Consider the following 27965-nt stretch of genomic DNA (forward strand, 5'->3'; position numbering starts at 1 on the left):
TATTCTCATCCTCAGACAATATTTACGGGTATACATTCTTATTCATTACATTCTACTCTGTTTTATTGTGTACCGTCTATTTTTATTCTATTTTACTTTGTGTGCATTTAAGCCGTGACTCTGAAGAACATTTCGTTATCTTGTATAATGACAATAAAGAGAAAAAAATAATCAGCCATTTCATGAGTTGCAGAAAAGATTATTACAACAACTTAGAAAAATGAGCCTCACTTTTTCCAGTCCACCTTTCAGGGCTTATAGAGTGAAAAAAGGATCAGACTTAGGAAGTGGATGCCCAGAAATTGTTTTCTTTGCTTGCCTCTCAGGGCTTCCATATATCCCTGACGAAAAAAATGACTTCCAGTATCTTTGCGGATTAACTTCATCAGATTTTAAAAAATATATAAAGAAAATTTTTATAGTGAGGTAAAGGAAGGCAGAAATATTTAAAGAAAATAATAATACTGTAAATGTACTCGTAAACAACAAGTATAGAGCTAAAACATAAAGAGTACATAGCAGCTCGTAAGAGTTCTATAATTGTTGTTTACAAGTGTGTTTACAGTATTATTTCTAGGTTAATTTTTATCTTAAATGTGAGGAAAATGTGATAAATATTGAAAATTTGTACATCACAGCTTAACAAAATTTTTACATTTGGCACCGTAAATAACACAAGGGCAAACATGCCTCTAACCAATCTGATCTCCATGTACTCTATACTGCCCTTAAGTGTGTGTTCACTTCCAGGCACGTCATCTTATTATCTCTGTTTGTGTGTGTGACTTATTCAGATGAACATAACGATCACTCAGCCAAATGGATTTCCTTTCAGCAGCCGAATACACGTTTAAACCAAGAAGTCGTTGCACCTTCTTTACGGTAAATGACGGTAAAGTTTTGACCACAAAGCATGTGTTGAAAAATTCATATCATTGTATGGCATGGTGGCATCACATTTACATTTTTTTTTTGTCTTTTCTAAATGTAATTAAACTGGTTAGTGAACAGTGTGAGAACCATTTCTTAGGACCTGTGTCCATTAAGTAAAGGAAAAAAAACTCCACATTTTACAGATTGAAGTTGTTGGTTTTTTTTTTAATTTTTCATTTCATTCTGGAAATAGGGTTTGTGTAACATACATCGGTCATTGAATAGACATTTGTTACTAGATCATTTTGTAATGCATGTTTGAAATAGAAAAAGCAGAAAGAAAAGCATGACATTAAGGTCGTTAATCAAGTTCATGACAGACACTCAGAAAACTTGTTCATGTTGGTAACAGGCTGTGGTGTTTGCCATATTTTTTCTTCTCAAAAGTATATAGTAAAAATCAGTCTTCATGGTTCCCAGTTACATTTTTGCAACAAGGAAATCATTCAGAGATCTCTGCAGGGCAGCATCAGCTGAAACAAGCCAGCAGCTCACTGACACAGGAGAGGCGACGCTGTAGTCAAAAGCAGTGGAACTACAAAACAATAAAAAAGATAAGGTGGTCAATTTACTTTTCCACTCTTAATCTCACAAAAATAAAACAGTAGTACATACAAATGTACCTTGTAGCGAGAAACTCTTGATCTTCAATCTTCACTTTTGTGACGGAATTTTGTTGAACCTCCTCATAAACAGCTGGCTTCAAAGCTGCACACAAAGTCCAACAACAGCACAAGATATGACACTTCACCAGGACTGTCTCAGTAGCAACCAACACAACTGTCCTTGTTGCAAGGAACCATTGACCTAATATTATAGCAGGCGAGCAAATGAGATGTACACACAAAAAAAATTTTCACCCACCTAAAATTCCTTCAATGTCATCGGCAGATGGCCTCTGTCTTAAAACCGGCCAATAGAATCTTTTGCCGTCCTTGAAGTGAATTAGGAAGACAATGCGGATGTCCTCCGCTGCAAAATCTATTTCGTTGATCCGCCTGATTATTGTTGCACTGGAAAGACACACACACCACCTTTGCATTAACTTATCCTTTTTCAATGGAATTTTAAAAGAGGAATTAAGAGCACACCATCCATTACAATCCCAAGATTCTCCATGGAGAAGATTTTTACTAACCCAAATCTAAGCATTACTTTATACAGCAAATAACAGTGTACAGTTGTGTATAGCCATTCAATTACAACAAATTCACATAATGAATATCTCGATTGATAAGGACTATTTAGATCTGCGACTCTAGTTAATCAGTCTGTTTGTAAACTCTACATTTATAGCCCAATGAGACACCAGAGTGGAAAAGTCCAACATATTAACAATTACTTTTATTTGCTTTCTCATTGGATGAGTTGGATGATTTTTTCTTTTTCATAAAGGTCAGCTATTTTTCATGTTTTAGCTGCAGGTAATTGCATTTCCTTGTGGACATTTAGAGTAAAGAAAGCTACTGGTCACCAAAATGGATCATTAAGTTCCAAGTGCACTAGCTCATATCTCTGTCTTCAGGCCCCCTCTCATACTGTTTTTTTTTTTTTCATTTTTTATGTCCATTTAAAGAGGCAGGTCTGGTGTAAAAATGTTCACATTTAGGATTCTTGCAGTTGAGCAAGTAAAGTATTGTTTAAGTGTGCTAAGAGCAATGGCAACTCTTTTGAAAACTTTTACCAAACTGAAGTAACATGATTAAACAGAGAAGGGAGTGTGACGATGTGTGCTGTGAGGCAAAATTACAGCTGCCATTGCTGTCTGGTAGCTTTGAAGGAATAACAAGAAGCACAGCACTTTCCTTCTTATGTTCGAACAAACTTTTCTTCATCTAAAATGAGCAAATTTATCGGACCATTTCAGTCAGGACTTTAAAGATATTGTAGTTTCTCTGTGCTGCTATGGTTATGCCCTAAGTACCCTCTAATTTACAATTTTATATTCTTTAGGATAGCAATTGACACACAACTAAGTCTTGTAATGAGAAGAAAGGAGGACTATATCACAGGAATAGTTTGACAGTTCCCTCAACAGTAGAAACTGTCTGTGTTCTGTGTCCACGTACACCATGCATTGCCAGTGGGCGTCTTGGACAATTTAAACAAAAGTTCAGACCATAACATTGCAAAGTCACCTTCCAACTGTGAGGAGATCCTGTCCAGTATGATGCATCACTCTTTGTCCCTTTTGGACTTGGATACCTCCCTGTCCGTTGAACTCAATATGCAGGTCAGTTTTGAGATGGATGACAATCTTTTGAAAGCCCCCATTTGTTACATCATCCAGTTCACCATTCACATACAGCTCTGGTACAAAAGAGACCAAACAGAAGTCAACACCATACTGGACATAAGTATAGAAATAACTTTTTTCTATTAAAGATTAAGTTTGTTGATGTTTAAAGTTGTGGTGTGTAACAATTGATTACATTATTAAAGAGGAGTTGGATGTAATTGCTTAGCTCAATCAGTTGTTGTGTTTTTATTACCTTAGAGTCAAATCTATCAAAATATATTAGCAATGCCGGTCCTTCTACATCACCGACTGCCACAAGTGTGATCAAAAAAGTGCAAGTCAAGTTTTCATAGATCTGATTGTTTGTTACTTACACTAGATCTGGCAACGGTGGATATTGTGTTGACAGGATGCAAGATAGTTATTACCTCCAACTTGACCACTATATGTTAGTAACTGATACACAGTGTTCCTGAAAATGGTGTCCGCACAAACAGAGATGTTACTGACCCCTGCTGGGACGGTGAAGGAGTTTAACCAAGACAGCTCCACTGACGTCAAAGCAAAGTGAAGGAGACTGAGTCTCAGTTTTAATCAAAAACCTGTGGGAAAAAGGAACTAGAGAGACGAAGACACACAACACAAGCATGAAATCAGAAAGGCAGAAATGCATGGATGTGTAGAACAAATTGATAGAAAATCAAATATTTGCTTAATCATTTGTTGAGAGTCCTTTGATTCTCCTCAGTCTCATTTGCAGCCACTGAGAAGTGGAGCCCAGGGAAATCAAGCAAGCGAAGAAATCCAAAGCAAGCAACCAGGTCTTTATTGCTATCCAACTGGGACCAGTTCTGGTGAATGCTTGCCTTCAAAAACTCCAGGGTTGCTTCTGCAAAGTGTTTTGGTGATTGTTCCGTAGTGGGAAGAACTGGCTATTAAGTTTGGCTCTTTATACACTTCATCTGAATGTTTCTGTCTTCTGTGACATCCTCAATAAACTCATTTAACACAATACTAAATGAAGCCCTTCCTGCACATGCCAACACATGTCTTTAGACCATTAGCCTAAAGACCATTAGGCCTTTTTTCATGCTGCCAAGCTCACTTGAATGTTCTTCTTTTACTCATAATTAACTAAACTGCTGATCTATCTGATGAAAGGCCCGTCCGCTTCCTTTGAGAGCTCACCAACAGAGGAGTACACTCGCAGAGCTTATAACTGTAAATATTAAATGTGTAATCATCTTCAGTCCTCTTGAAAAGATGAAGAGATAATGAAGTGATAGCTCACGCCTGTCTGTGAAGAAGCTTTTAATTAACATGTCCAACAACTTTTGAGAACCTGAAAAAGATTGTTCTAGATATTATAAGGTGTAATTTAAAAAAAAACCTTACACCAGCTTGGATAAAAAATAGCCTCTAAATTAATGCTGAATTCCCAATTCTTAATTGTTACATTTTCATTGAGGGACTAATACAAGATTATTTTATTTAATTTACATTTTATTTCATGTAAACATTTGTGTTTAAAATAGAAACAGATGGTAAAGTAAACCATTAATTCTATCTTTTGTAATACTTTACCAAATGTTGGTCTCGGAACAAGATCTGTTGAAGGCATTGATGCTCGATCGTGAATGGATGAAAAAACTGTAAACAATATCACAGAGCAGACACTGATCACACCTCAATATGAAGGAGCCTTGAATAGAGAAGATTGTATTGACTGAGGAGCATTTAGATTAAATGGGCATACATGTTTTGAGAACTAACTTCAGCTTAAAAATAATCCAAATAGATGTCCTGACCAGTTAACCACAACTGTCTATCACAATTATTGATTCTGACTTTTTTTTCTTTTATGTAGTTTTTGCAGATATATGCTTATTGGAAGATATTTTATTCACTTAAAAAAATCCATTTGAATTTGGTTGTTTATTCATTTTTGTATAAGGCAAGTAAAATGCAGCTCGACTGGTAATCGCAAAGTAATCATTGCCATCAAAAACTCCAGGGTTGCTTCTGCAAAGTCTTTTGGTGATTGTTCTGTAGTGGGAAGAACTGGCTATTAAGTTTGGCTCTTTATACACTTCATCTGAATGCTTCTGTCTTCTGTAACATCCTCAATGAACACATTTAACACTATACTAAATGAAGCCCTTCCTGCCCATGCCAACACATTAGCCTAAAGACCATTAGGCCTTTTTTCATGTTGCCAGGATCACTTGAATGTTCTTTTTTTTACTCAGAATGAACTAAACTGCCAATCTATCTGGGGTCCGTTTCACAAAGCAGGTTCATCAAACTCTGAGTCTAATCCTAAACTCTGAGTTGATCTACTCTAAGATAGAAAACTTCCAGACACGCTGATTTGAGTTAGTTTAGTCAACTCTGAGTAGTTTCACCTTAAGTTAAGTGTGTGCGGCACAACTATGAAAAGCCAGCATCAATGGAGCCCCGATTCGACGAGTCACCACGGCAACGGGGAAGAGGAGGGCTACGTTTTTCACTAAATTCGAATTGGAAATCTTAATGCACTCATACAGCGATTTTCAACAAGTTTTTAGAAAGAAGTGCAACACCCCTGCAGCTGCAAAAGAGAGGGAGACGGCATGGGAGAACATTGCTGCTTGGGTCAGTGCGTAAGTTTAAATGTACTCAATCACAATAATATTACAGGGGAAAATTGCTTGAATGGTAGCCTATTCATTTATTTAATTTAGGTACAATCCTGCAGGGGAGAAGTGCACTTGGCAGCAGCTTAAGATGAAATATAAAAACATTGTTCAAACAGGTAAGACCTCAGCATGGAGGCACCTCATTTTCAGAAACAGATGGTAAAGTATACCATTATTTTCTATTTTTAGTAATACTTTACAACATACCATCTGGAGGTGTTGGTAGCAAAGCTTCAGTGTCAAACATAGTGGCTCCGAAATCTGTAAACAATATCACAGAGAAAACACTGACTGTGAGTGGATAGTGTCGTGGTAAGATTGCCGCTTTCATTTGGGTGACTGGGGTTTGAAACCTGACCCCCTGCATGAAAGGTACTACCTCCAGTAGGGGTTCTTTGGCAAGCCCCCTTACGCTACCTGCCTAGCTGGGATATGAGTGTAAGTCGCTTTGGATAAAAGCGTCTCTTATGATAGGCTCCTGTGTACAAGACCAGTAAGCAAGGGGTGTCACTAAGTCAAAGAGTTCTCCAAGTAAGTAAGTGACGATGTTAATGAATCTCTTGCAAGATTGAACTCCAGTATGAGACATGTTTTTACGACCGCAAAGTATTTCACATAGAGGCTCTTAAAGTGACAGCATCAATTCAAAAACAAACATTAAGTGATTTTATGTCGTGATCCTTGTTGTTTTTTGTGTTTTCCTGGTTTAGTTTTGTATTCTGGTTTTCTAGTTTCTAGTCTGTTTAGTTTCCTATGAGTTTCATTGTCATTCCCTGTTTCCCTCAGTTCCCTGTCAGTCTCCAGGTCCACCCCCATCTCCCGTGTTATGTTTCCCCAGGTGTTTCATATCACTAATCATTCTCTCCACAGCATTTAGTCTCCTGTTGTCCTCTCAGTCTTTGTCAGATCCTTGCCGTCACCCCATAGTCTACACTTTGTCTGTTTCTCGTGTCTCTAGTTTTTCCATGTTCCATGTTTCCTACTGAGTTTTTGTAGAGTTTAGTATTGTTATCGCCTTGTGCATTTTCTAGTTTTTTCCAGCACAGCTGTGATTTTTATTTCTTGTAATAAACCCTTTAAGTTACTCCTGTCCGTGTCTGCATCTGGGTCCTGCTCCTTCGACCCCCCCAAAACTGTGACATTTTATGTGTCTGCAAGGAAACTGACTTTCACTCCTGCAGAATGGTGTGGACATAAGCAATCCGGTAAAACAAACACAAACAACACAACACACAAAAAAAATAAAGAAAAAACCCAACGAGCTTCATCAACTCATAAAATCAGGATTATCTGAAAACTTGGGTTCAGGTTACACAGCCTGCAGGGTGCAAGTAATGCTATCCCTCACTGTTGTTGGACCTTGACTGGACACAATCTTCCAAGGACTGAACATTTTCCAAAGACTGTGGTAACAACAGAACACGCTGGTTATAGCATTAACACCTGTGCCACAGGGCTAAGAATAGCACATCTGTTGTTTGAAAGTGAATCGTAATGACTTGTCTTTTCCAAGGTTTTGTTGTGATAATGTTTAGAAAGTAAGGTTAATATGAGATGAATTGATGTTAGTTGTTGCTTTGCATCCAAACTAACCATCCTCCTTTGTTTAACCTGGCATCTTAACATACGCTAATATTGCCAAAGTATTCACTCATCTGCCTTTACACGCATATGAACTTAAGTAACATCACATTCTCAGTCCATAAGGTTTAATATGACATTGGCTCACCCTTTGCAGGTATAACAGCTTCAACTCTTTTTTTTTTACAAGGTTCAGGTGTGTGTTTATGGAATTTTTTTAACATTCTTCCAGAAGAAATCAGACACTGATGTTGGACCAGAAGGCCTGGCTCACAGTCTCCGCTCTAATTAATCTCAAAGGTGTTCTATCTGGTTGAGGTCAGGACTCTGTGCAGGCCAGTCAAGTTCTATAAAGTTGCTTTGTGCACTGGTGCAGTGTCATGTTGGGACAGGAAGGGGCCATCCCCAAACTGTTTCCACAAAGTTAGGAGCATAAAATTGTCCAAACTCTCTTGGTATGCTGAAGCATTCAGAGTTCCTTTCACTTTACACTTGGCACAATGCAGTCAGACAAGTACCGTTCTCCTGGCAACCGCCAAACCCAGGCTCATCCAGATGACTAGATGGAGAAACGTAATTCGTCACTCCAAAGAATGCATTTCCACTGCTCTAGAGTCCAGTGGCGGCATGCTTTACATCACTGCATCCGAAACTTTGCATTACACTTGGTGATATGTGGCTTGGATGCAGCTGCTCAGCCAACGGAAACCCATTCCATGAAGCTCTCTATGCACTGTTCTTGAGCTAATCTGAAGGCCACATGAATTTTGGAGGTCTGTAGCGATTGACTCTGCAGAAAGTTGGCGACCTCTGCGCCTCAGCATTCGCTGACCCCGCTCTGTCATTTTACGTGGCCTACCACTTCATGGCTGAGTTTTTGTTGCTCCCGATTTGTTATGATACCAGTAACAGTTGACTGTGGAATATTTAGTAGCGAGGAAATTTCATGACTGGACTCTTTGCAGAGGTGGCCTTCTATCACAGTACCATGGTCTGCATGCCTAGGTGCTTGAATTTATACACCTGTGGCCATGGAAGTGACTGGAACACCTGAATTGATTTATTTGGATGGGTGAGTGAATACTTTTGGCAATATGGTGTATGTCACACACTGACCTTTGTATACAAACACTGGACACCCAGACAGGGAGTTGACACATTGTCCACACATAAACCAAGAGACGTGCACCTTTAAGTTCTGTAAAGGGTCTCTGCAAATAATTAGTTAAAAATAAAAAGTATTAATAGTCTTTTTTTTTTTTTTTACTTATGTTTTACAAAAGTATGTTTTGCCTTCAAAGCAGTAGGCATGTTGTGTTGACCAGTGATATATATAATTGCCCTACTGCTGTTAAAATTATTAAAGATTTAAACTTGACTCCAAACATTCCTCCCTCATTCCTTATACAACATAAGTCAAACAGTTGCTTCGTGCCAAAATATCATGATTAAAAGAATGACTTAGACATAGTAAGGAAAAAAAAAAGAACCTTGTCGCACAAGACCCTTTTGTCTCTTTTGTTGCAGTTGCCTTCCTAAAACAAAATCACGCACGCACACACACACACACACACACACACACACACACACAACAGCTCTGGTTAGAACAGAATACCCAATTAGGAGAATCGGGATGAAGAATGAACTAAAATCTGCTATCAGTATCTTAGAGATACTTTCTTCAAGCAGCAGCACACATTGGAAGACATTTGAAGCATACAAAGAATGGTTTGATCTTTGTGCAGGACAATGCTGCAACACACTTATCCAATTACTCAACTTGTTGTCTAACCAGAGAAGGTCTCAGAGGTGATAATCTGATTAAAGACATTTTGCAGGTAACAAAATGGAAATATCAGATCTACAGTGAGGCACATCCGCTGTACAGTTTATGGGAGGTTGCAGCTATTGATAAAGCTAAAGTTGATCATCAATACTTACAACCCCATCTCCAAAAAAGTTGAGATGCTGCTAAATCTAAACCAAGACCGAATGCTATGATTTTCAAATTTCATAAACCAATGTTTGATTCATAACAAAACATAGAAACATATCAAATTATGAAAATTAAACATATATCTATTTAAACAAAATTGACAGCTCATGTTGAATTTGAATGGTAGTAACACTTTTCAAAAAAACTTTTAACAACAATTCTTAAACGTCAATGAACTGAGGAGACTGGTTGCTGGATCTTTGGGAGAGGAATGTTTGGAATCTAGCTACCAAGTGCTGGGTTTCCTTAATTCCATCCATCCATTTTCTATACCCGCTTAATCCAACTGTCGGGTCGCGGGGGGGCTGGAGCCTATCCCAGCGGTTATCGGGCGGGAGGCGGGGTACACCCTGGACAGGTCGCCAGCCCATCACAGGGCCACACAGAGACAAACGAGACAAACAAACACACACACGCAGGGACAGTTTTAGAGTCAATTAACCTAACATGCATGTTTTTGGATAGTGGGAGGAAGATAGCAGCATTTCTGGATCATGTTAGAATATAGTTTCCTCTTTGCATGACAGATTTTTAGCCTGCTTTCGTGGATGGCACAGTGAACTGTGTTCACAGACAAGTGTAGCGAACTCAAGTGTGGAATTTAATTCAAACTTAAGACTTTGGAAATCTCCCACATTCTGGTGTGGAGATGTTCATGTGTAAGGACCAGAGATCCTCAGATTTACAATAACCTTTGCCCATGAAAGCATTTTGGGGGAATTTCCCAGCCCCTCTTTCCACAGACCTGTGCCATAAATTTAGGTGAACGCATTTAAAGCTTAGTGCTAACTAAGCTGAACAAACAACGGACCCTCTCAGTAGAGTATTGGAGAAAACCAGAACAGGACACTTCTGATCTGATAATTCTGATAATGTATCTGTTCTTACATTTCAGACGGTATGTGGTGGGTGTCGAGAGAATTCACTGTTAAAATGATAAATTAATCCAAGCGGCTAGCCTTTAAATTCAAATAGCAACCAAACCTAGACTATTTGAATAATTCCGTTATCCATCCATCCCCTCCCCTTAGTTCTTTTAAATTCACTGAATGTTTCTTATATAATCATCCACATTCAAAGCATTTCTACTGTTGTTTGGTTTATGAGGTTTGAAAATCATTGGATTCTGTTTACAGAGTCTCAACTTTTCTGGAATATGGGTAAGTAAAATAATTGTAATGTAGTTATTTATTCAATATAATTTATCACAGGAGTTAAAAAAAAAGTCTCCTGCTAATAATGCATGCAGTGTAAATTGGTAAAGCAGCATTTTTTCATCAGTTGTTTCAAAGATGATTACCTCTGTGACCGTGTCAAACATTTTTTGCAGCGTTTGAACCAATATCATAACAGAGCACCTATGGAAAATATGTCTTACCTGCTTTTCTAGAATGACCTCCCTGGGACATACTGTGAAAAGAATGTTGTACTAAAAAAAGAATAAACACGATAACATGTTATGAAGTTTCAATTGTCACAATCTGTTTAGTATCTGTGTTTTTTTCTGTCTGGTTCCAGTGTTGCCATTTCCTCACCTCTGTCCTCATTTACCTCCCACCAGTCATCATCTCCACTCCCTATTTCTGTGTTCAGATATACTCAGCTGCAGTCATTCCCTAATCCTTCTCCCCACAGTATTTGGTCTCCCGGTTTTTCCTCAGCATTTGTCAGATCCTCACAGTTTCCGGCCTTGCCGCGTCTTTTGTTTTATAATAACCTAGTTGCTGTTCGTTCTACCACCTGGCTCTCACTGGTGTCTGCGCTTGGGTCCTCCTTCCTCGCCACCGCCTACACCCGTGACACCAATTGTTTACTGAAATAACAATGTTCACTTTGAAATAGCAATGGAGTGTAAATTATCTTGCACTCTCCAAACTGAGCTGCACGAAGGGACAACCAGTTCAGTCACAGGTCACTAGTCACTAATCGTCATGTTTCTGAAAAATATGTAGGTCTCAAAGGACACAACTGAAGCTTCAACGGTTACATTCTGTAATTCAGACAACCCAAAGCTGTGTGGATAAGTTGTGTTTTCAACACAACACCAGTCTTCTCCTCACTCTCGAAGCTACATTGTGCCATGTACCACTCTCTGTGTGTAAACATTACAAATAGCTCACGTTTCTGAAAAATATGTTAGAACTCCAAGCACAACATGTTTAAACACAGTAATTAATGGTACAGACAGATTATTAGTAGTTACACTATGTATATCTCCAACTTGGTTCCGATAGTTTCCTTCTCGGATCAAAAAAGTAACTACTAATATCTAAATGTAGTCAGAATGTTTTTTTGGATGACTGGAGGAATAGTCTGATCATGTTAGTGTTTACTGCATTAAATAGCACAACGGATACCCAGGTTTTGATAACAGGCAACATACGGAAACGCACCGTATAATATGAACTTGTGTCAGCAACAACTAGCATGACAGTATGTCGTTAGCCAGTGCACATACATGAACTAACTCTTCAAAGACGCCTTGTTGGTTTAACATTTGCTAGTTTCTTGTTGTTCTGGGTGTGATACAGTTCAAACTGCTATAAATCTTTGCCTCCTTAAAACAGTTTGGATTTGGACCTTACATCAACTTCAAATGGATTAAAACTCTATATAACACTCCAACAAGAGGGTTCCAAGTTTGATTCCCGGCTGGGGTCTTCCTGTGTGAAGTTTGCATGTTCTCCCCATGTATGTGTGTGTTCTCTCCGGGTTCTCTTCCTCCAAAAACATGCATGTTAGGTTAATTGGTGACTCTAAATTGTCCCTAGGAGTGAGCGTGAGCGTGCATGGTTGTAGTTCTCATTTGTTTCTGTGTGGCCCTGTGATGGACTGGCAACCTGCCCAGGGTGTACCCCGCCTCCCACCCAGTGACAGCTGGGATAGGCTCCAGCCACCCTAAATTGGATTAAGCGGGCATAGAAAATGGATGGATGTATGGATAACACTCCAACAGAATGTGTAATTACAAACTGACAAATATCTAATCCATTCAGTTTAAATCGAGGTACTAAACAAAGGTGCCCATTATCACCATCTATCTTTGCCCTTTTCATTGAACCTCTTGTCTCAACCATAAGACAGACTGACAACATCACAGGTATATCAACAAATTTACATAATCACAAATTTTGTTTATATGCTGATGACATTCTTTTTTATTGTACAAATCCCACACCCTCACTTCAGCCAGTTCACACTCTGATCAGTAGTTTCTGTAAGACCTCTGGCTGTTCAGTCAACTGGGTAGCTATACAGTTAGCTATATCAACTGGAATGCCTGGACCAGGGACCTATACTGTATTCATACAACACAAGTTTTTAAATACCTAGGAATATATGCCCCAGTTAAGTCTAAAGATATCTTCAAACTCAACTTCATCCCATTACTTCACAATACTCACGATGACCTAGACAGATGGAAAAGGCTTCCACTCTTTTTGAATAGGCCGCATTGCCACCATAATAATAAACTATCTATCTAAATCTGTTTGCGATGACCCCTGTTACTCCACCCCTGGGCTGGTTAGCCTCTCTCAATTCTGCAGTGAATAAATGTTATTGGAAAGGAAAAAAAATCAAGATTTAAACTGGCAACACTTCAAAAAACAAACAAAAAAAAAAAAGTGGGTCAGGATGCTGCAAACGTTTACAATTACTTTCTTTCTCACCAACTTCAATAAATCCGACAGTGGACCAATAACCCAAACTCTATATGGCTCGACACTGAACAGACTATCTGTAAGGAACTCCCAATTCAAGATATTGCTTTTATAGACAGATCAATAATGAGTCATCAATGATTCACAGTAAACAGCACTCTCACTGCCTGGTGGACAGCAAATAAACAGTTAATCTATGAAATCTCTCCCAAAATGAATAAAACCCATTAACGTCCCTACATGGAGACAGACAGGAATAGCCAGCCTGGGGTATCTATTCAGAAGCAGCTCTCTCATGACCTTTGACCAGATTCAACACTTATACTATACCACCATCACTTCCAGTATATACAGTTACAAGAAGCTTTAAAAGGAAAAAACGACATCAGTAGTTTTCACAACAATCTCCATCCTTTACAACAAAAACGATGCTCTGTTCGACCCCAGAAAATTCTCTCACAAATATATAACCTATTTTCACATCATCGTAGCATGATAGCATTTTCAACAAATAGATGGACAATAGTCTTAAATTGTCAGCAATTAAATATCTATTGGCAAACCTTATGCAGAAATAATTTGTAGTAATATTCATTTCTTGTCTTATAACACAAAAATCCAACAAATCCAGATCACCACTCATAAAATGGGTTTTACCAACACCAACAGTTGTCCTGCCCAAATAGATAATTACTTCTATGCACTCTGGCTTTGTGCCTCAAATGAGCAGTTCTGGTCAGGGTTTTGGGGCAGCTGTCCACGGACCTTGGTGTCAGCATCCCACAATCCATCCCAACGTACTACTGGGAGATTAATCCTCATTGACCATACCCAAACACCTCCAAACTTTTATCTTAATATCTTTAACCATTGCAAAAACAACTATTCTACTCAACTGGAAAGACAGAACGAAATGATCAATAACTCAATGGCTTTACTTGTTGACTGAGAAACTCTCAAGAACAAAACATCCCAATTTGAAAAAACCTGGTGTCCATTCTAAGACTATATCCAAAGCTGATTCCGCTTATGACAACAACCATATATTAACCCCACATCATTGTACTATTTTTAGCTTGTTACTATGAGTAATGTGATATTGTTGTTTTGTAATTTTTCTTTGTAATTTTTCATCTATATTGGCAACAACAAATAATAAAAAAAAGAGTGCTGTCAAAGAGGAGCTGCTCTACTTAAAGTCTCAGGTATTTTGACCAAAGCCAGCCTCATACATCCCAATAGTAATGTCTCTTTTAAATTAGGTTAAATAAGGTTTTTCTCAGCTCAGTAACACTTTCTTTAAATAAACTGATTCTCACAAAGAGAGTGATTCAGTCTAAGTCCTTTTTTTCCCTTTACATACAGATTTATGCGTGCTATTTTTGGGCTCCTACTTTAGTTTCACTTTAGATCATGTTCCACGTTGTGGCTCAGCTTGTTTGAGAGTTCTACATTGTAGTGGCTCATCATCTGGGTACACTGACACAGTCCTCTGTGAACCTCAGAACTAATGTTTCAGTTGTTATACAAATGTTTTTGACATTCATAACATGTTGGATTGACTACAAATGCAATAGATCAACAATACAGTAATTCCTGATGAATGCAAGTCACCTGTTAATAATGCATGCAGTGAACATTGGTGAAGCAGCCTTTTCTCATCATCAGTTGTATTAGAAATGTACACACTGGTAATCCACATATTTTCCTGATTACTACACTGTGTCATTTTTCATTATTTGAATAAAGGTAAGATCTGTTAAGTTGTGAATGTGTTTATGGATAATTACTCATTTTAAAACTGATTGACTCTGTGACCATATAGAATATTTTGTGCAGAGTTTGAACCAACATAATTTGTGTAATTTGCCATAATTCTCTCAGAATACATACCAGAAAATCCTATTGATCCTATTGAAAAAGAAAAAGGTTATTAAGGTTCAGCTGTTTACTGAAATAACAATGTTCACTTTGAAATAACAACAGACTGTAAATTAGCATGCATCTTCACACAAACCCTGGCAGTTTTTGTTATTGCCCCTTTGTTTGAAAGTTCCGAATTTAACCATAGATTCTGATTTCCATTTAGAAATTACATCACTCCTCTAGAAAAATGTAAGTATCTGACAAATGATTTATCATGTTTTATTTATTTATTTTTTGTTCAGCCGTAGCTAATATTAACAGCTTGCAGTGTACTGAAGTGATAGACTCTGTGACCATGTAAAATACTTTGTGCAGAGTTTGGACCAACATCATAACAAAGCACTTATCTGTAATATTACGGTACATACTTCCAGCGTAGTCATCAACTGCGTCATAGTCAAAATCATCTGGTGAAAAAGAAAAGAGATGATGGCATGTTATGAAGCTTAAGTTGTTAACTGAAATAACAATGGACTGTAAATGGTAGCATGCACCCTCCAAATTGAGTTGTTGAAAGGGACAACCAGATCAGTCACTGGCAATAAGTGGGTGTTCTGGTAAAACACATTCAAAATTTTGTTTTCTTTGTGCATTTAAAGATAATTCAAATTTGACTTAAAGGGGACATGCTATGGACAATTGCTTTTTTTTGTACCTGGGAGCAAATATTAGGGTGTCTAAAGTCATCAGCAAATGAAAAAACTCCCCTAAAACACAACCCTGACTGTTGTTGAAGTGTCCCTTTTTTTAAAGTTGCTCATTTAACAAACCATTCTGATTTTGATTTAAAAATGACATCATTCCTCTTGTGAAATGTCAGTATCTGAGAAATAATTGATCATGGTTTATTTATTTATTTTTTCTTTTAGCAGTAGTTAATGCTAACTAGCTTAAGTAACAAAGATTAATTTCACCAACTTCTGTGAATATTTTGCTGTTACGTTTTTAAAGTTTAACATAATTGTTACAATATTACTTTGTCAATTGAAACTTTCTACTTGCAGTTACGTTTGTGTTATTCGGACAACCCGCAGCTGTGTGGACAAGGTGCATTTTCAAAACAACATCAGAGTTCTCCTCTCGGTGTGTAAACATTACATCATCACATATAAATAGTTACTCCATATATGTTCAACTTGGTCCAGATAGGAGAGCAATATTTACTAGCATCTCTTGCTAACTGTAAAATGTTCTGAAATATAGTTGCTTATTCACTGGGAACACTAACTACAACTGAATTAATTCAACAATAGAGTAATTCCTGATGAATGCAAGTCACCTGTTAATAATGCATGCAGTGAACATTGGTAAAGCAGCCTTTTATCATCATCAGTTGTATCAGAAATGTACACACTGGTAATCCACATATTTTCCTGATTACTACACTGGGTCATTTTTCATTATTTGAACAGAGATGAGATCTGTTAGGTTGTGAATGTGTTTATGGATAGTCACTCATTTAAAACTGATTAACTCTGTGACCATGTAGAATGTAGAACAATGTAGAACATCATTTGTGTAATTTGCCATAATTCTCTCAGAATACATACCAGATAATCCTATTGATACTATTGAAAAAGAAAAAAAGTTAACATGTTATGAAGGGTCAGCTGTTTATTGAAATAACAATGTTCACTTTGAAATAACAACAGACTGTACATTAGCATGCATCCTCGCACAAACCCTGGTAATTTTTTTTATTGCCCCTTTGTTTGAAAGTTCCTAATTTAACCATAGATTTTGATTTCCATTTAGAAATGACATCACTCCTCTAGTAAAATGTAAGTATCTGACAAATGATTAATCATGTCTTTCTTTTTCTTTCATTTAACCGTAACTAATAGTAATTTGGGTAACAAAGATTACGTTTACAGATTTATTGCTGTTACGTTTTTAAAGTTTAGCATTATTGTTACGATATTACTTTGTCAATTGAAACTTTCTACTTGCAACAACTAGAAAAAGCTGTTCCTGCAGAACAGCAGTGAGAATGCTGAAGAGCTAAATGGGTATTGCTAAAAATAATGCTAAAAAAGCGGAAAAAATGTCAATTGCTGAAAAAACAATTGCTGAAGTCTTGGTTGAAGGAACTTGAAGTTGAAATAATAATAGTGGAATGATTTAAACCTATTGGAAAAGCGGAAGATTTGATGAAAGGGCCGAAAAAAATGCAGAAGTATTATTCATGTTTTTGAAACTGTCATATTTCAAAATTGGCTTAATATTTTAAAAAGCTGAACCATTTGGTAATAGCTGAATGTCTTGTGACCTGTTTAAAATTTGAATGGTGTCTCTAGCTGAAAGTAAGTAGAAGTAGTTAGGTTGAAAAGAGGAGAAAGATTTGAAATTTGCATAAACCTTGAATAAAAGTCAAATATTTTAAAAAGTATAGACGTTAGATCAACCAAAAGTCATAGCCAGAATCTCCTGAAAGAGCTGAACATTTTGAGACCAAAATAGTTGAAATCGGTGAAAGTAAGCAGGAGTAGTTAACGGACAAAAAAAACGTACGGAATAATAATAATAAAGGGAAACAGGAAAACAATTCCTGCTTTACAGCACTCTCACAATTAATGATACACACACATTGATAGTTACTCCAAGATATCTGCAACTTGGTCCAAATAGGAAAGCAATGTTTACTAGCATCTATTGCTAACTGTAAAATGTTCTAAAATATAGTTGCTTATTCACTGGGTACACTAACTACATTAATTCAACAATAGAGAAATTCCTGATAAATGCAAGCCACCTGTTAATAATGCATGCAGTGAACATTGGTAAAGCAGTCTTTTTTCCAGCCTTGTTTTCCTGTTTTACAGGAATTATTTATTAATTTATTAATATTCCAACATCTTAGTTCTGTACGTTTTTTTGGACATTAACTACTTCTGCATACTTTAAGCAAATTAAACCATTTTTGCACAAAACGTTCAGCTCTTTCTGGAGAATGTGGCATTATCTTTTGGTGTTTCTAACGTTTATAGTTTTTAAAATAGATTATTGTACAAATTTTGTACAAATTATTGTACAAAAGTAATGGTAAATCCATCCAAATCATTAAAAAAGCCCATATATCAACTACGCAAACAAAATGTATTTACTTAACGGAAATATAACCACGAGATAGCAGAAGGTAAAATCGCATAACTGACAAAAACATGTAACATCTGAATAAAAAGAATTAGAACAAGATAGGAGGCTAAACAAAAATCAGTAGGCTGGATTAATGAGTTAGTGAGTTTGACACTCCAGCAACCATGAATGAGATGTAGAGAGACAGCAAGTGTTATATATATTGGTTGAACTACTTTCTGGTATAGCTGTGCTCTTGGATATTTTCACAGGAATATGCTTGATTGACAACAGTTTTTCCCAGTCGGATATCTCCTGGTCATCCCGATGGCCACTCCGCCCCTTTCTATTTCAGCATATGTTCAGCTAGAGACACCATTCAAACTTTAAAATGTTCATAAGACATTCAGCTATTACTGAATCATGCAGCTTTTTTAAATATTCTGCCAATTTTGAATTGTCACAGTTTAAACATTTAGTAAAATCCTTGATGATTTCTGAGTTTACAATGCGTTCCAATGACATGGAATGTTCATGTGTTGAGGGGAGGCTCCAACTGGCAGAGTGGAAGAATACAGAAAGATTCTTCAGAAAATAAATTTTTGACTTGTCACTGTTTCCACAATATTGAAGCCACAGAAATAATTTTAGCATTGAAAGGTAGGTACATTTTGTCCTCTTTCAGCCAATGTGACTAGCCTTCAGGACTTGACTTTTTGAATTAGAAGCTCTGAATCACAGCAGTACCTTCCAACTGCCAGTCCTTTTTGCATGTTTCTTCACTTTTCTGTATTTTTCTGCCTTCATACAGCTCCAGCTTCTTTCAAAAATACATTTCAAGCCTTTTGAATCTCCAGCAAGAATCTTCTGCTAAATTTTCACACTTTTTTTGCAGTGTTTCTCTTCTTTCTGAATTTATTCACTTTTTATTTAGCATTTTTCTTCTCTTTTCTGTAGTTTTCTTCCTTCATCTAGCTCCAGGTCCTTTCAAAAATACATTTTAGGCCTTTTGAAACTCGAATATGTTGAGTCAATAATTTTCTGCTAAAGTTTCACTATTTTCAGCTTTTTTAGCATGATCAGCTATCCCCATTCAGCTCATCAGCATTCTCACTGCTGTTTCCATAGAACAGCTTTTTCTAGTTTCATTAGTTGTTTGAAAGATGATTACCTCTGTGACCACGTAAAACATTTTTTGCAGAGTTTGAACCAACATCACATGTGTAATTTGCCATAACTTTCTCAGGATACATACCAGATAAATCAGGGTATCCTATTGAAAAAGCAAAAAGATGATAACATGTTATGAAGATTCAGTTTTTCACTTTGAAATAACAATGGACTATAAATTAACCTGCATCTTCCAAACTGAGCAATTGGAAAGAAAAACCAGATCAGAAACAACTTGTGTTTTTTATGTTGGACAAATAATGCAAAATGGGGCTGCACAGTGGTGTGGTGGTTAGCACCATCACCTCACAGAAGAAGTTCCAGGTTCAACTCACAGCTGGGGCCTTTCTGTGTGGAGTTTGCATGTTCTCCCCATGTATCAATGGGTTCTCTCCAGGTACTCCGGCTTCCTCCCACCGTCCAAAAACATGCATTTTAGGTTAATTGGTGACTCTAAAAAATTGTCCTTAGGAGTGAGTGCGAGCGTGTGTGGTGGTTTGTCTCGTTTGTCTCTATGTGGCCCTGTGATGGACTGGCGACCTGTTCAGGGTGTACACTGCCTCTCACCCGATGACCGATGGGATAGGCTCCAGCCTCCCAACAACCCCACTGACGGATTGAGCGGGTTTAGAAAATGGATGGATGGATGGAAATGATGCAAAATTTCAATTGAAATGTCACCTTTGTGACGTTAAAGGTAATCATACGACTGTAAAATCATAAATTGACTAAGAATGAAACTAGACTAAAGCAAATGATGGAATATATTTTCATGTAGCTTTTTGGTTTTGATTAAAATTTCTGTGATTCATCTTTTAATGATATATTCTATATATTTAAAGTATTTATATGAGAAAAATATTGTACATTTCAAGTCATCTTTATGAAATTGCAACCGTACTTTTTTCTGTTTTGTTTTCTTATATCACGAAATGATAAATATATGTACTTTAAAGAATCGTATTACAGAGGATGTGTTCATTATATATTCACATTATATAATCAAGCACGGCATATGGAGCAAATGTGCATAAATTAACTCATGACCTACCTTGTGGACCAGCTATTTTTGCTCCTACTGCTCCTGCTAAAAAGAGAAGGATAAATGACCTGTCATTAGTGCATTTTTTTGCATAAACAAATATAAGGGAACTGTAGTTCTGTATTCATATATTGTAAGCTGAACTTTCTTTTTTCTGATTTTGTATTACTCACGTAAGTACGGAATACTTTGTGCCACTATATTCAACCCGCTATGCCTGTCGTTTGGGGTTTCACCCTCCTTGGGTTTATGAAGCACATCAGTGCTCTCACCCTGAGGTTTGGTGACCACCATGGATGTGAGTGGGGTTACAAAACTGTACTTCAGGGACAGCTCCAAGGCTTCTTTCTTCACTTCCTGTCTCTCAGATCCAGATAACAACAGCCTGTGTAAGAAAAAAAAAAAAAAAAAAGAAAAAAAAGAAGCACATTGATTAAGAATTTATTAAGTTAATCAAGATATCTATATATTATTTTGTATTTTAATATCACTTCAGCTTTGGTTTCAGAGCATCCCAGATGCAAACATTACTGTAATAATTGTATATTTTGAAACTTCAGGGACTCTTCGAGCTATCTGGAGAGATACAATATCTAATCTGATAAAAAAATATTTTAACCATCTGTGCTTTGATTCAGAAGCATGCTTGCAACTTTGAGTGGCTGCCAAACAAAATATTTTAAAAAAATATGGCCATACTTATAAAGCAATGTGACATTAAAGTTAATTAAAGCCATATTCTAAACCTGAACGCAGCAGCAAACAACTACTTTATTTGAGAAGATGTTGTGGTGTCACTGATGAAGAGTTTGCAGCCTCTCTCCCTCTGCTTGCCTGGTGTTTCCTGCTCTTAAAGTATGTGTAAAGAAAACATGTTATATGGATTTTCTATGGATTTAAGCTATTTGTTTTAAATCATGACCACTCATAATAATAGTCTTTAAAGCACAAATTAAGTTTTTTTGCTAAATTTGCTAGAAATTTTCCTTCAGTTACATGGACATTATTTTAGGATACCAAATACATCTGATATCTTTCTTTGATCGTTGTGCAAACCACGCATGTAGTTAAAGTTCAGAATGGAAGAGGATTGTATCTCTGCACCGGTTCAATAAACTCCTGTTACACTCAACATGATAACAACCACAGCTGAGAGGCATTATGGTTACAGCCTAACTTTGCCATTTAACTGGATCACCGTCCTTGTCCCAGTATACATGCTCAGGAGGAGAATAAAATTGTTGACTGAAGTATTTCTGACGGTGTTAGCTCTGTGAGTAAATGTGTAGGGCCAACTTTCTATGCCAGAGATCATCTTCTATGTAAGCTTAGCATGAATTACTACACAGACATTGTATTTAAGTTACCTGAATTATGATTATGTCAGATGGTTAGAAAAAAATCATTTATTAGAGCAGAGCCACTGTCTACAAATGCTCTAAGCGAACACGAGTTGATATGTAGTTTTAATGGGATGCTCATTTGCAATTACTTATGTATTTAGCAGTCTCACAAAAAAACTAACTAACAAAAAAAAAACAAAAAGAGAAATATGGAATAAGTATAAGCAGCATTATTGGGAATTCGGCTGTATTAATATACACCTATGCCTTACTGAAGTAGTCAGACTACAACACAATATCCTTACATTGTAGTTGGTTTAACTGTGAAAGAAGCCCCTTAATAAATAACTGAATACAAACAAAAAAAAGAGAAAAGATGGCATGAATTACACTTACTCTTTCTCCAGAAGCTGTTTGACTGTGAGGTAGGCCCAAACCCGCTGAAGGAGGCCTCCAGGCATCGTTTCAGTCACCGTCAAAGAGCTTGTGTTCGAAAATTTCACTCTTCTATTCTTCTATCATGTTACAAACACATTGTATTATCAGTACAGAAAGGTCTTTCAGAAAGATCTACGAGATTTACAGATGATTGTGTGATGTGAACTGATCCTTACTGAAATGGCCACAACTTGTGGAGTGAAGGTCTCAATGTTGTTGTCCGTGATCTCACCAGCCACCACAATCTCAGAACCATTATAATAATGACTGAAGTTAGTCTGGGTTAGATTGGTCCCACCCAAATAAATCATTGTCACCTCTGTCAACAGAGGAACCGCCACCTCTTCATAAAAACCCTGTTCAGACACAACAGGGTAACAATACGTGTGTTTAGCCTTCCCACAGTCAACCGGACTCAAATCATACTGATTTCTCACATTTCCACATTAAAAAGTGGAAATGTGGGAAATCACCTGGTAAAAAGAGTGTTGGCATTGTGTAGAATGTACCTTTAGCTGTAAATCAGCGTCAGAGTCTTCATAAATCCGTCTCGCCTCGCCACTGTTCTGCAGCGACATTTTCTCAAGGAACTCAAAATTGACATCAAACCCAAAACCAAGACAGTAGAGGGGGAATTTGCCTGCAATGGCCTGTCTTACATTTGACTGAATATTATCCGGATTTGTCTCCCCTGAAAGGACACAAAACACACCTAGTTAAACTTAACGTTACCTCCATATTACCATTAAAAACCATCTGAGCCATCGCTGAAAAATGTAATAGAATGTGTTGTAGTGTTTGAGGGCTTTTTATTCCATCGATCAAACACTATAAATTGTTTCTCTCTTTCCTCTTATGCATATTGATGGAGCATACTAGCGAGCGATATGAACTTAAATTACTGTTAACTAATAACATAGCTAACTCTTCTATGTCGTGACAGCTAAACAGTCACCCAGAAAATATGATGCACTGTTAATCTTTTTGGGAAATCACTCTCATGTACAGTGTCTACAAAGAACTTTCTAGCCTTTTTAGTTGCTTCTTTTTACATCATTAAAGTCCCATTTATAAAGAATTCCTGCAAGAGTGCAGTGCGGTTGTGTTATCTGATAACCTGAGGTTGGGTCTCCGTCGGTGAGAAGTATAAGAATAGATGCTGAACCCTCTCTGGTATGTGCATTCAGTAAACGTGTTCCTTCCAAAACTGCTGCATTAATGTCCGTAGCTGAAACAATAATAAAAAAAAGATATTTAAATTCCATCCTTTTGCTAAATATTCATATTCTAAGATATAAATGTTTTCTGAAAAATCTCACATCCTCTGCTCTGAATATTCCTGGCATAACTCTTGGCTCTTTGCAGATTATCACTGGTGGCCCGAACGAGTTCACGTTTCCAGTGAAGAATGTCATGATCAAAAGTGATAAGACCAAAGAAGTCATCCTCCACCAGGTCATTCAAAATATGGACTAATGCTGTTCTGGTCTGTGTAAGAAAAAATGTTAGCACAATTTGGTAAGAAATCACGCATTTGTGTTCTTAAATGGTGTTCAGATCTGACAAGCATTTTATGATTTTACCTGCTGGATTTTTTTACCACTCATTGAGCCACTTTGATCAATAACAAAGACGACATTTTTTGGTATTCGAACCAGATTAGATGGAGCAAAGTGATGGACAAAGTACCCATCTGATGTCTGTTGAGAGAGTCAAAGAAAAGTTTGATCCATTAAAAGACTGATAAAGAGGCAAAGGAAAATATAGAATCCATTTAAGTAGATTTGCCTAACGCATGTATTTCTGTATGTACACGGCTAATAGACAGTATAAGGGTAACAGCTCTCAGAATAGAACAGTTTTACCTTGATTTCTCCAATTCCAGAGTCTCTGTTGACCTCATAGGCAATAATCAGATCTCCATTTAAACCATGTTCTCCACAGTTGCTGCAGGTTTTCTGTTGGTCCTCTGTTGGGTAGAAATACACCCATGCCTGGAAAACAAATTTTAAAAGGTTTATAGAACTGACAGAGAGAAGTCAGTGATTTTACAATGCACCACGTTGATGTCCATGATAAAATCAACTTTTGAGGGTAAATCTTATATAAATACTTATATAAAATTTTTCTGAAGAGAGAAGACGTGCACATAGTGTACAGGGCTTGGGCCATTTTATTTAATTCATTGTAATCTATTTGTCTTTTACCACATCATTGGTTATTTCTAATATATGGAAAATTTAGCATTGTAATTGTAGAGCCCACTTTACAGGCCTATTGGGAAAACTGTCGCAGTTTATGTCATGTCACAGTTTATGTTTAATTATGTTATGTTCTAGTCATGTTTTTCCCCTGCCACCTCGGTTCACTCACGTCACCTGGCTCATTGTTCACAGCTGCACCTCATTCACTGATCACTCCCTCTACAGTATTTAGCCTCCTGGTTTCCTTTCAGTCACTGCAGAATCCTCACTATCCCTTCATGCCTCGCCACAGAGATAAGTCTGGTTATGCCTCATAGTGATGTTCCTTTGTTTATTTAGTCATAGTCTTGTTCTTGTTTTGTTCCACGTTTAAGTATTTTTGAATCCGGCTCTGCTGCACCTTTTGTTCTTGCCTTTTTGCTCCCTGTTTTGTTTTCTGTGGAATAAACATGGAATAAACCTTTTTTGTGAACAAAAAGAACTGCATCTGGGTCCTACCTTTCCATCGTTCCTGACAAAAACAAGCCACACGAAACTCCCTTGAAAACTACACAAACGCTCACAAAAGATTTTCATGTTTCAAGTCGGAGAGGAAATATTTGCTTTTTTTTTGTTTTTCAAGCTGCATATATCACAAAGAGAAAATAAAGTGATACAATAAGCGTGTTCATAATAATGATATTCCCCTCTGAAATGTCCAAAAATGACCAGAACTTGTAGATCTGTCCCTGTGAGCAGAATACATTGCTCTTAAAGCATTTCTCAGAGTTTTTGGAAAAGACCATGTTATTTTGACTTGGGAGCTCCAAGTTGAGTTCAGTATATAACAGTGAGGACACACATTATATATAAATGAGGATGAGAAATAAGACAGACATTGCTCCAACCTGTATTTAAATGTTTGTCAAATTAAATAGCAATTGAGCCAGATACAGAACATAGCATTTCTGTTTTACCTGTTTGTCTGTGTGTGTTCTGGTGATGGCATTAGCCAGAGCATTGGTGCTCAGTTCTCCTTTCACATCGATGAAACTGATGCCAGTTTTCTCATGAATGAACACGTCAACCTGGCAGCAAAATAAAGGAAAAAAAAGAAGTAGTTACAAAGAAAACCTCTGTCAAGCTAGTTTAGTTTTCCAGAATGATAAACCTACCTTGAAGTCCTTGACGGGCTGCATGGGTCGAGCGTGGATTTGCAGCTCGTATTTGCCAAGTGTACGTTTCAATAATTCCTCATATGTGAGTTCAAAGGTCACCTTTTTGTGAGCAGCCACAGTTACAGAAGTCTTAAATTGCTCCATGGTTCTCCCAACAGAGCTACAACATAAAGAGAGGTCATATTAAGCTGAATATATGTCTATATAGCAGGCATAAGTTCAGAGAGTTTTATCTGTAATACTTTAGAGGCCTGGATGTACTGAAGGATATGATACAATATGATATGATATAATAATTAAAAGATAATACAAAGTAGAGAATATTTCGGGAAAAAAAGCCAAAATATAAGAAATATGAAATTAATGTACTTTTGTGAATTTAATCGCAAAGAAAACCATTTCTTGCAATAAACAGATCCTTTGATCCATATACCTCACAATCCCAGCGCTTTGGCCACGGGACACAGCCTGTGTGTACTGCTGCTGAGCTTGCTCCTTGGTTTTTACAACACCATCATATGCTTTACCATCGATAAACCTGCAAGAAGAGCATTTGTAGAAATCTTGAATAGCCTGTGCTTTCTTAAAAACAACAATAGTGATAATGATATACAGTATTTTATTTACAAAGGCCTTTTAATATTAACAGATCTTTTTTTTTTCCTTTACGCACATTATGAATTTACTGATGAAGGCATTCTTAGGAATCTGGACGTGAAATTCAATTTCCTTCGACTCATTCATGCGATTGGCCACACGGCTTGTGATGACAGTGGTGGCATAACGACTGGTCACTGTGGAGTTGATGTGAAAGCTGTAGATATCCCAGTCATCCTGTGCAAAGATAGGAAGCACATTTGAAAAAGAATATGACTAGATCGATCTCACTGGCTGATGACCAGCTGACCAAAGATCAGAAAACAATGTGTCGGTCGCTGCGAACAGACACTCCTCATTCTTGTTATTTTTCAGCTAAAATTTGAATTTACCAAAGGATTTGGATACATTGATGATATTGACCCTGCAGTAAGGATAACAAACACGTTTTTTTGTTTCTATAACCTTTACTCAAACCTAGATTTACGCTAAAATGTAATAACAAACCACAATTTGACCCTTCATTTGATTTGTTTTTGGTAAAGGAAGTCTTTGACCCAAAAAGGAGAATGGGTCACGTGACTGTGTCAGCAATTTATGTCCCCACAATATCTGATATACAGGAACACACACACACATTAGTTTAATTATTGAAAATCTGTAACATCAACCTTGACCCTAACCTAAATGTATCTGAAAATCTAAAACCAAGTCTGAACCTCCAAACTCGTTCACTGTGTCAGACAGTAAGAACAGGCTTAAATGTCTTCACTGGTTGGTCCAAAAACTTGAAGTGGTCATGAAACAGATGCAAAGAAATACACATCATTGTGATTCAAACATATATTAAACATAATATTAACCTATTTACTCATAAATACCACTTGCTACTGTAAAAAAAAACGAATTAATTCTAACTTAAACCACACAAACACAACACACAAACCATACCTTAAAGCTAAATCAGTTTAGTGCTAAAATAGACATGAAACTGCCAACATTTCAATGACCCTGCCAGTACTGGGGTCAAAATTCTTTGACATGCAGTCACTGACAACAAAATCCAGTCATGTCTGTAATTAGTAACACTGAAAATGTTGTGTCTCATACGAAAAAAGTTGCAGCCACAAATTTTGCAGTTGCACAAGACTTCATTGTGCAACATGAACATTTCCAAACATTTTTGGTCCAGTTAGAATGCCTTTTTGCGTTGTCAGCATTTACGATTGGGTCAGATCCAATTACGAAACACCGCTGGTGCAAACTGCAGTTCAGTTGCGCACAATCAACAAATGCACTGCTTGTAATAAACATATGGCTATTCAATCATTTTATGTATAGTTATGTAGTCATCGCATTTTAATATTTCACACTAATACATTTTATTTTTTTAGGTTGCTCTGTAGATCAACACTTTCTGCTGGCTTGCATGAAAGGTCTGAAGAAATGTGTCTGTTGATGTATTGATCGATCCTCAGGAATGCTTTTTATTTGCGTTGGGAGGACTTTGATCTCGGATTTACGCATCGACAACATCAAATCACCCTGAGTTCAGTGAGCCTGTAGGTCCTTCAACCTGCCCTTTCTGTTTATCAGAGGCAACGTTCAATGTGTAGCAACTGACAGAAAGAAGCAGCGACACCAAAAAGACAAAGTTACAAACCAGTTAAATATCCATGAAAAAGTGAAGTACGGCTTCACGCAAAAGAGTCTGTTTTCTTGCACTATTATTGTGTGTCCATACCTTGCTTGGTAGCGTGGCAGCCGAAGCCAGCAGAAGCGCAAAGACAGTGAGTTGCGCCACAGCTCTCCCCATGATGCCTTGGACCAGAGTGCAACCAAACCAACAGAAACTATCTGTTAAACTCCAGCTTTTGTTTGTATGCAGTCTCCTCCTCTTTCAGCAGCCTCCTCGCTGCACATG

The 27965-nt window shown here is 37.2% G+C and overlaps 1 protein-coding gene across 5 annotated transcripts; it reads right to left on the reverse strand.

The window, feature by feature from the left end:
• Positions 1-159: 159 nt before the first annotated feature.
• LOC140303376 (inter-alpha-trypsin inhibitor heavy chain H4-like) lies at positions 160-27927 on the reverse strand. Of its 5 annotated transcripts, XM_072382112.1 has the most exons (27): positions 27786-27927; positions 26118-26278; positions 25878-25982; positions 25442-25604; positions 25244-25354; positions 23949-24077; positions 23667-23783; positions 23403-23571; positions 23201-23311; positions 22593-22774; positions 22260-22439; positions 22042-22160; positions 20476-20687; positions 20312-20347; positions 19346-19363; positions 16566-16583; positions 15384-15422; positions 14983-15000; positions 10806-10856; positions 8922-8966; positions 6058-6111; positions 4757-4822; positions 3683-3790; positions 3072-3243; positions 1798-1946; positions 1557-1641; positions 160-1468 (listed from the first exon to the last, which is right to left on the reverse strand). In XM_072382112.1, the coding sequence occupies exons 1-27, from the start codon at positions 27855-27857 to the stop codon at positions 1354-1356; spliced, it is 2805 nt and encodes a 934-aa protein (XP_072238213.1). In that variant the 5' UTR covers positions 27858-27927; the 3' UTR covers positions 160-1353. The 5 variants fall into 5 exon arrangements, with proteins under 5 accessions (XP_072238213.1, XP_072238215.1, XP_072238214.1 ...); XM_072382114.1 differs by lacking the exon at positions 10806-10856; XM_072382113.1 differs by lacking the exon at positions 8922-8966.
• Between the last annotated feature and the right edge of the window lie 38 nt (positions 27928-27965).

The sequence above is a fragment of the Leuresthes tenuis genome, unplaced genomic scaffold, assembly GCF_036924035.1.
Source record: "Leuresthes tenuis unplaced genomic scaffold, fLeuTen1.0.hap1 SCAF_3, whole genome shotgun sequence".
NCBI lineage: Eukaryota > Metazoa > Chordata > Actinopteri > Atheriniformes > Atherinopsidae > Leuresthes > Leuresthes tenuis.

Bases quoted from the DNA above. Each gene is read 5' to 3' on its own strand.
- LOC140303376 (XM_072382112.1), bottom strand. From the start codon at position 27,857: ATGGGGAGAGCTGTGGCGCAACTCACTGTCTTTGCGCTTCTGCTGGCT. The intron at 23,784-23,948 runs GTAAAACTGTTC...CTCTCTCAACAG, and splicing joins CTGGAATTGGAGAAATCAAG to ACATCAGATGGGTACTTTGT. The intron at 8,967-10,805 runs GTAAGACATATT...ATTTTGTTTTAG, and splicing joins AGGTCATTCTAGAAAAGCAG to GAAGGCAACTGCAACAAAAG.